The following is a 9408-nucleotide window of genomic DNA, read 5'->3' as shown; positions in this document are numbered from 1 at the left end:
CGGTTTATCGTCCTTATCCGAGAAGACCAGAAAGTCTAACCATTTGATTCTCACGATTCTCAGACGGCCGGAGGTCGCTCAATAACACTCCCTCCCCTCCTCACTGATATACTTTGTCTGAGATAACGTTCCCGAAGTCATCACACGTTTGTCAAGTTCTACCGATCAAAACAGGTGTACTACCCAGTTGTTCAAAGAGCGGGTAACTTTATTCAGTGGATATTTCGCTATCCAGCGGATAAAATGTTGGCTGGGGTCGGTTTATCCACTGGATAGCGATGTATCTGCTGGATAACGTTATTCGTTATTCCTTTTTCCCTCGCACAATCCCTGAATGGAACTCGTTACCCTTGTCTTTACGCGGTACCACCTCAATTCAGTCATTTAAATATAGACTATCTCAGCTGGTCATCAATGAGATTATAAACTCTAGTCATTATGTCTAATAGCGCTGACCATATTCCTGTATCTTCTTATCTCATATTGGAGATTATACAGAAATCAATTTAGATTTAGATCCGGCGCCCTTTGAATAACCAGGGATTGTGACTTCTCGATATGACACAAATCGAGAGACAGCCGGAGCAACCTCGAACCATGTGAAGATCAGGCTAATAGCCTGCGTCCTGTTGCGCAAGACTATCGTAAGGTAACTGGAGGGTTCATCCAACCGTTCCTTCTGTTTCAGAGGATATTCTTGTGCGATTTCGTTAAACAAACGGTTGTACGCCCTCCAGAATACCCTTCGTATTACGGGAAAAGGTTGTATAAAATCTCACTCAGTTTTGTGCAACTGTGTCCTGCTTCTTTGTAATAGCCTGTGCCAGCTTAAAACACTTGTGCGTTTACTCCCAACAGTTTGAAACAAGAGTGAAAAATACTTGTCAAGACATAAGCAGCGCCCAATGAATGTAATGCCTAGCCTTTTTTATTTGAATGAAGGACCTGCTCCCCTCGCGCGTCGCACGCACGCCCGATTCCATTACCTGCCACGCAGGCTATCAGAATCTTTGGAGCAGCCGGGTCAAGAGCAATTGTTTACTAATACACCCACTAATTTATCGTCGTTTTTAATTAAATTGAATTCATCACTATCTTTTCCTACCGCTAAGACAAACCTTTCTTTAACATTTTACCGCTTACGTTAAGTCAATTTTAAAAACTTCCGTGGTGAGAAGTTTCGTGGTAACTACCAGCCTGGATAAGTACTATTTACAGTCCGAAATACTTTAACGGCCCATTTCCTTATCAGTCACATCGAACTTTTACCGTAATCATCGGCCCAAACCGAAAGCTAGACTCGCAAATAGTTGGCTAAATTTTCAAATTTTTAGCACACAGAAATCGACGAGAATACGTGAGAGGTGTTTTCACTGACTCTCACGAAATTTCTTTCGAGTCAATGAGAAAACCTCTCACGCATTCTCGTCGAAAGTGCTTAAACACTAGAACTTCTCTGCCAAGCGACTTTTGGTTGATAGCTTTTCACAGAAATTTAGTGTTCTTAAAACAAGAAAGATTAGCTCGAGAAGTAAATTCGAAGATTTGAGGGCCTATATGCTACTTTTAAGACCCATGATGACGGTGATGACGTTTACGACGATAACGACGTTGACGATGGGGACGCAGGTGGTGATGGTGATGATAATAATGATGATGTTGATTGTGGTGGTGTTGTGTTATTGGTGATGGTAAGGTATTGATGATGATGATGATGATGATAATGATGATGATGATGATGATGATGATGATGATAATGTCAATAATGAGAACGCACCACTGAAAGAATAAGTGAGAGCGCGTGATTTAAACTCGCGCGAGAGTGAATTAGATTTTCAGACCAAACGAGTTCTAGCCAACACTCGGCGCGACTTAGCAGACAAAACATGAATATCAAAACCGAGTACACAAGGACGAAGTAAAGCATTTAAGGACGGTGCCTACTAACACCGAAGTATTTTTGTGCGGTTTACGACTATGCGGGAAAAGCAGATCTTAGCAAGGCCTATTGGAATCCAAAAAAAAAAATTGGGGGGAACCACGCATTTTTCAGAGATAATTAAGCAACAATATCTCTAAAAAGTGCCAAAATATAAAGGAATGTATGGGATTTTTTCCTAAATCGAAGCTTAATTTTCTCTGAAAAATGCATGGTTACCCCCAATTTTCTTTTGAGATACCAAAGGCATTTGGTAAGTTCTGCTTTCTCCATATAGTTTAAAAGCGCGCAAAAATATTCCTGTATTAGCAGGCACCACCCATAGGAAACCCGAGTATCTCGAGATGCGCAGAACGTATGCGCAGTAACAATAGTAGGCACCGTCCTTAACGTTATACATGTAACTCCAAACGTCCTTTACAACGTCACCAAAACTTAGAAGAAAATACCTATAGTTTACCATTTGTAAGCTCCGGCGTCCGTTGCCCCATTCCGTTCGTAATAAAGTAATTCTCCAGTTTATTTTAAAGAGCTAATTCTCGACAGGCTGACCTTCGCTTGTTCATTGACTGCGCCGGTGTAGTTTCCTGCTCCAACAATGGACAGAAAACGCTGGTTTGTTCACCTATGTGAGCCAAGCCTAAAGAACATCGACCACCAGCGGGGCGTTAGTTTTCCACCGCGTGTCTGCTTTTGTGCGTTTTCGTGGGAGTGTGCGTGTTGGTGCGCGCGTATCAGTGCTTGTGCGTGTTTGCGCGTGAGTCAAGTATTTGTGCATGAATTGGTATTCTCGAGCCTATTCTTGTGAATAAAAGATGGCATGTTCACAGTCAGGTTTATCTCTTTGGGCTACAGCCTGACAAATGGTATTAAGTGCCTTAAAGCCGGCATAAACAAAACTTAACGCCATGGTAGAGACGACAGACAATCCTTCTCCAGCGTACGTCATTTGGACTAACTTCAGTCCGGTTTATCGCTCGAAAAATGCGCACGTGACGGAGTAGAAGTTTAGAAACAAAATAATGCAACCTTAAACTAGACAAAACCAAGTCTGAAACTAGCATACTATTTTTTGCTGCATAAACAAAGAACCTAAAAAGGCCAACCTAGATAGATTAATTACTGTAGATTCAAACAGATTAGGGTGCGTTCGATTGACCCTGTTCCGGGATAGGAAAACATATGGTGATGACAAGAAATCTCTCAAAAGAGGTTTTTGGAGTTACTGGAGTACAAAATCACTGTTAAATTATCATGTGTCAGCGAACGTTAGCAGAAATGTCTAACCAAATTTAATTAAAAAGAGAAATCTAACAGCTATTCGCCTTATCCTAATTCCGAAATATGATCAATCGAACATGATCTAAAGGCCGATTTAGACGGTACAACTTTTGCTCACGACTGTCGCAAGCGATTTCTGGAGCGCGCGCTGCTCGTGTCATGCAAAAAATCGCACACAACTCTCGTCACTCAACATTGCCTATATCTACGATTGTCGTAGGATTTTAAAACATGTTTTAAAATCTTACGACATTTTTTTGTGACGTACACGACAGTCGTAAGCGAGTTGTAGGTTTGATTTACACGAAACAATTCGTGTCGTAGGCCTGTCGTAAGCTTGTCGCATGCAACAAAGTCGTACCGTGTAAATCGCCCCACACATGCGTTGAGTTACCCGCCCGTGTCTGACCCTTCGATATCCGCCTCTACCTCAGCTCGAACGAGAGTAAGGGGATACAAACTGTCAAATGTTTGTTAAAATTTCACCTGCGTCTGTAACATTAAAAATTAAAAAGTACCACTAACACGCTGTAATGTACAGTCCAGTGGTTTTTACGTATTAACCTTAAAGGCCAAGTAATACGGGCAATATTTTGTTGCAACTTGTCGCATAACAAATGTTGTGTTCCAAGTTGCGATTGTTTGTTGCGCGTATTACCACCTCCAAGCGCAACAAATTTCATGTTGCAAAAAGTAGAAACAGCGTCTACTTTCTGCAACACGAAAATTTGTTGCGCGCGGAGGTGGTAATACGCGCAACAAACAATCACAACTTGCAATGCAACATCCGTTGCGCGACAAGGTGCGAAAGAAACATATTGTACAGCATAATAAAAAGTACCAAACAAAGAACTGGGCAATAGACTTACTTGAAAGTTAAAACTATAGGATTTGATCCGTATACCCAAAAGGAAAGAACAATATTGAACAAATAAACAACACCACAGGAAACTACTGTAGTCTCACCTTAGGATTTCATCCGCGAACTCAAAACTTGAAACCGCGTTACATGTCTCAAGAGCCAGTAAGGTTTAAGACCAGGTGCTGATAGATAATTACGACTAATTCCATCTTACTGCATCATTGGATATTAAACTTAGGAAACATTAGTTCTATCCACTCATCTTTGTCGATTTTACCATCTTTATCGCCGTCCACGAGCGCAATGTCTTCAGCCGCTCGTTCCAGTGTGATACCTCGCCCGATATCTTCACAGAAATCTTTGAGTTCTTCTGCTCCTATCAGCCCATCCTTGTCTAAATCCAGCTCGCTAAACAGCTCTGATAGGGTCTGTTCCTTCGTGCGCATGGCTTCAAATTCTGCTAGATTTGGTACGAACGTAAAATGATGCAAATCTTCGTTTGTCCAATCTGGAAATGAAACGCGAAACGGTAATCATAGTATTCAGATTTTCAAAGCACAGTCTGTATCGGCGAACCAAGATTAAAGGGTGTGTTGCTATGGGGCTGCTACTGACTTGACCGAAAGCTCTGGGCTTTGTTTGTTGTTTTTGTTTTCCAGTCTCTTAGTGAGGCTGGGGGATTCTTGATGCAGTGAGGTAAAGGTATTAAGGAACTTAAGCAAAAAGCAGAAACGACGCCTACTTTCTGCAACATGAAAATTTGTTGCGCGCGAAGGTATTAATACGGGCAACAAACAGTCGCAACTTGTAAAGCCGTTCCCGCTTGTGAGATAAGCACAAGCATAAGCATAAGAACAATCGTGTGGGAACGGCATGAAATAAGCGTGAGTTAAGCATAAGCAACTTTTTCCATTCCTTGTGCTTGTGCTTATTTCACAAGAGGAAACCGGCGAGAGGTAAGCACAAGCAAGATGATTCCGTCATCTTGAATCAGTTTCCAGATCTTCTCCAACGTTACCGCGCTTGCGTACGCCTTATTTTCTTGTGCTTGTTTATCACACAAGTGGGAACCAGGCTTAACGCAACATTTGTTGCGCGACAAGTCGCAAAAAATGTTCCCCCCATTACTTGGCCATAATAGCTGTGAAAACACCACACGTTTTGTTGCTGTAACACGTCAAGGACCTCAAGGACAGATGAATATCGACAAGTGAGTCAAACAGCTGACAGATAATTTTTTAATGCGCCCCTCCCCATTCAACTGCCAAAAAGATAAGCTCGTAAGTACATGCTTCTACGGTGCACACAACATTGAGTCTGATAAGTGAAGCGATATTAAAATTGATAAATGTCGGTTTGAGCTCCATGCCGGTGATGTTTTTTTTAAGTGACTGATCCTATACAAAAAAAACGTCTGTCTCTCGTTTTTAATCGTTTCCTAAAAAGCCTTTGTTCTGACGCCTTTGTACTGCCGTAGTAGAAAGTACAGGTAATCGACGATAAAAGCTGTAAGAAAAAAACTTCCTATTATAAACTACACCATCGTGATCGAGATAGAAACAATTAATTTTGGTCTATCATTTCAAACACGATTACTAACACCTTTCATGACAAAAACTTCCTCCTGAAGACTGATCCGATTTGGTATTTCGAAACCAGAGAAGTATAGTGACAGTATACGTTTGAACAAAGTTATTTTAACTGTCATTTATAAAATGACCAGAAATAATTAACTTAATTGGAACAAGTGCACGTGAACCAATGCTATTAGCGGGAACAAGAGAGAAACAGACAAAGAGACGCCCAACAAGAAAGGGTCATACAAGACTAGACACAACATGAGATTTTATCGGAAATTGTTTTGCAATTTCTCGAATTTTCTGAAAAAACACTTTATTGGAGGGTTTATTACACCATCTAAAAGGTTAGTGTAGCTTTGATTTGTAGAGACAGTGCCAGAGGAAAGTACTGCTCGATATTAAATCTTTATTAGGGAAACTTCAAAGAACGTGTGCGGTTTCTTCCAAATACTTGGCAGGGCAAAAATTAGAACCAAATGTACAAGTACAGATCCGGCAAAAATGTAAAATAGCTTTCCTTTGAATGAGGATTTTGTTAATTAAGTCGCATTTGAAGTCAGGGCTGTAAGAAAGCACAAAAAAAAAAAAAGAAAAAACATCTGCGCTCGGCCTTCAATAATAGCACAATAATAGCACCTTTCTTCCTCGTTAAAAAAGAAATACTGTACTTGTTAGCCAAAGGGCACATGTTCTTTGAATATAAGAACAAGGGTAATACGACCATGTTCGATCAATCAGCTTGTACTTTTTATTGAAACCATTACCTGCTTCTTTCACATGTTAGAGACTGAAGTCGATTGTGACATATCGATTATTCTCTGACAATTGAAACCGATTTTTCTGTACGAACCTGGCGATTTTACTTCAGTGATTTCCACCCCCAAAGCGCTATCAATTTACCTTTGTTAGGCCAAAACAAACAACTTTTCTCCCCAAGGACAGGGCACTTTTCGATTGCTGAGAAGCTTGCAGTAGGTGACATGACTAATTATCATGCAAGGTGCAATTAAACCAAACAAAGCGTTGAACATAAGAAACCGACGGAAAAGTTGCGCAGCTCAAAGGTTTTTAAGGAAACAACTTTTTACTGCCATTGTTTTTGAAAAAAACGTTTATCTAAAGCCAAAGACTAGCTGTGGTAATAAGTGTTTGTGTTATAATTAACGCGAAGTGTTTGTTTCAAGAAGGCAGAAAAGCTTATGCAAATTTGAACAACCTGCAAAGCACATGTCAAGGAATATAAGACAATTGTTGAAAAAACTTACAATCCCGCCGCGCGCCAGCTGCAATCTTGATATTTTTACGTTATCTTCTGATTCCACGGTCAACCACATGTAAGTCGCTCTTTGACATTTAAAGGCTGCGGTTCTTAATCCGTATAAAAGCTCTGTATTTATTGTACTTAGAAGTACTTTCCGAATATACGCACGATGCTGTTTGCTTTTGGCAATTTTTTTTTTTTGAAATGTAAATTTGAGTATTTTTCCGGGTTTTAATTTGACACCGATATTGAAAGGTGTATGTTATTACTTGATTTTTTGATGAAAAGTTGAAAGCACTTATGTTTCCGATAGCTTATTTGTCTATTAGAATGGGCCACTTCAACGCCATAGCAATTACTTGGGTCCAAACAAGGACAGGCCAGAGTAACTCTTTGAAAAGAAAGCCCCTTCACTTTTACGAGGAAGTTTTGAAAATTACGGATTCAATTTGAAAATCAGAATTATTAAACCCCGGAAGGAAAATAGACTTCATTCACATCCATCAGCTTAGCAAATGACATCCGATGAACACGTTTAGAGCGTTATTCCCGAATTTTTAAAGTAAACATCCTAAAACACTATGAACTGATTCACTACTCGGCATGCAGTTGTGTTTTGCAAATTTTTATCGTGCCATTCCAAAAAAGCGCAAACTTCGAGCAAATCGCGCAGCTTAAACGCATTAATCGCGGCTTTCAGTTTAATACAAAACCGAAATTCGATTGATAATACCTTGCCTCGCCTTAAAATAAAGCTAAACTAATCAACCGAGGTAACCTAAATTAGGCTAGCTCCATTCCAACAGTACCGAACATATTTTTCATGCTTACCTTGTATCTCGCTTTCCGGCGAGTTATTGACCCGGTCGATTGCTTCGAGTTTGACATCCTCGGGGATTGCTTTGTCATCAAGCAAGGATAGCAGCTCCTTTTTGTCCTTCACGTTCTCTATGAGCCAATCCAGCGAATTGTACCTTAAATTAGACTTGGATTTATGCATGAATTTCAGCACAAACTGTGTATCTTTTGGGTGAACGAGGTGGTCTGCTAGCGACATAAAAGCGCGGAGGGCTACCATACCGTGCTGCGAGGTTGAAATGTTCTTTAATAATTCCACGATTTCTTCCGCATCTTTACCCTGAAGTTTTAATCCTGCAACCCCGGTAGCCGCGGCTAGAACATAGTAAGGATGTTTTTCTTCCCTCAATCCTTTCAACAGCCATTTTAAGCGCTTATCTTCCGGCATTATACGCGGGAAATGCAACAAATTGGAGACCATCTGATTTTCTGAGTCCCAGTTGTACTCCAAAATATTTCGGATCATGTCTTTCTCGTTCTCTGCAAGCTGAAAATAGTTGATTTTCTTGGACAGCCGGTTCGCTTCGTCCAGATCATCCTCGTTCAAAAAGAGCCCTATGACAAAATTCACATCGACGGTGTTTAATCAATTAGTAAGCGATAATTGAATCAAAGTAATGGAAGAAAGATAGAATAACATTATGTTCAGAATATTCACCTAATGAACTCGCCATGATTATAAACGCGATTCACTCGCGAAGTGCCGACTCGATCCTCCTCAAATATAATTCAAGTATCGTTCTTGACAATCTTGTTGATGCAACGCGTTTGTCGCCGAGCAATATCACTTCAGAAACACTCACATTTCAAACACTCAATTGCGCGTGAACCAAACTGTGTGAAACAACACACTTCGATTGTTTGGCCAGACTTATGGGTGGACAGCGATGATCTGTTAGCTCCAAAATACTCCAATGTTTTCCGGGATTTCTCAGCGAGTTTTCTCCGATAAATTGCCAGAAGTTTCGCCCGACAGAAGCGCAGATTTAACCAGCAGAAAACACCCCGCAAACGGGATCTCTTCGCGAAGTCGCGAAACGTGAGCTGGCTCCGTTTGTTTCGACTGTGTATTCAACTGTCTGTAATCTTACCAGGGGGCACAAGGTGTCTTTCATCCGGGATTTGCAATCTTCCCCGTCACACACGACTACTCATTCTTTTAAAATGTCAATGCAATGTACAGTACAAAGTGCACACCGAGTCTGACCTGATATCCTGTTTTTATGTCTATTTAAAAGCCACCACGGAGGAAATATTCCCTTAAATCGACGACGCTCGACCTATTAGCCGTGAAAAGCTCAAATCAATGACGCGCAGGATCGGAAAATATAACAATTAGGCCAACTAATGTTACACAAAGATTTGCATTTAGCGGTGGAAAATGCAAATAAAAGGTAGAATCTGTGATTTTTAATTTTTAAACGTCTAGACAAAACATTAAGCAGATCATAGTTGATTTTTTATGTGTGTTTCTGTGGCCTGACATTTGAGGAATACAGAATTGTGATAACGAACAATCGAAGCGTCATTGAAAGGAAACAAGATGGGCCAAGATGGGAAATTTAAGAAAGCAGCTGAAATAATAGATATTATAAGGCATCAAAGACTCCGAATGTAGGAACACCTT

General features: G+C 40.5%; 1 protein-coding gene across 4 annotated transcripts; it reads right to left on the bottom strand.

Moving 5' to 3' along the window:
- Window positions 1-3042: 3042 nt before the first annotated feature.
- Window positions 3043-9048, bottom strand: LOC146455111 (uncharacterized). 4 transcript variants are annotated; one of them, XR_014859090.1, is made up of 5 exons: window positions 8440-9048; window positions 7755-8336; window positions 3472-4590; window positions 3329-3419; window positions 3043-3270 (listed from the first exon to the last, which is right to left on the bottom strand). XR_014859090.1 is itself a non-coding variant. In XM_085094710.1 (3 exons), the coding sequence occupies exons 1-3, from the start codon at window positions 8453-8455 to the stop codon at window positions 4301-4303; spliced, it is 888 nt and encodes a 295-aa protein (XP_084950836.1). In that variant the 5' UTR covers window positions 8456-9048; the 3' UTR covers window positions 3304-4300. The 4 variants fall into 4 exon arrangements, 1 of the variants encoding a protein (XP_084950836.1); XR_014859091.1 differs by having other exon boundaries at window positions 3329-3425; window positions 3494-4590; XR_014859089.1 differs by having other exon boundaries at window positions 3329-4590.
- Window positions 9049-9408: the final 360 nt, after the last annotated feature.

Source organism: Pavona decussata, unplaced genomic scaffold (assembly GCF_977016875.1).
Source record: "Pavona decussata unplaced genomic scaffold, jaPavDecu1.1 SCAFFOLD_286, whole genome shotgun sequence".
Lineage (NCBI taxonomy): Eukaryota > Metazoa > Cnidaria > Anthozoa > Scleractinia > Agariciidae > Pavona > Pavona decussata.
Note: the sequence above shows the minus strand (reverse complement) of the source record. Positions and strands in the feature narration are given on the sequence as shown.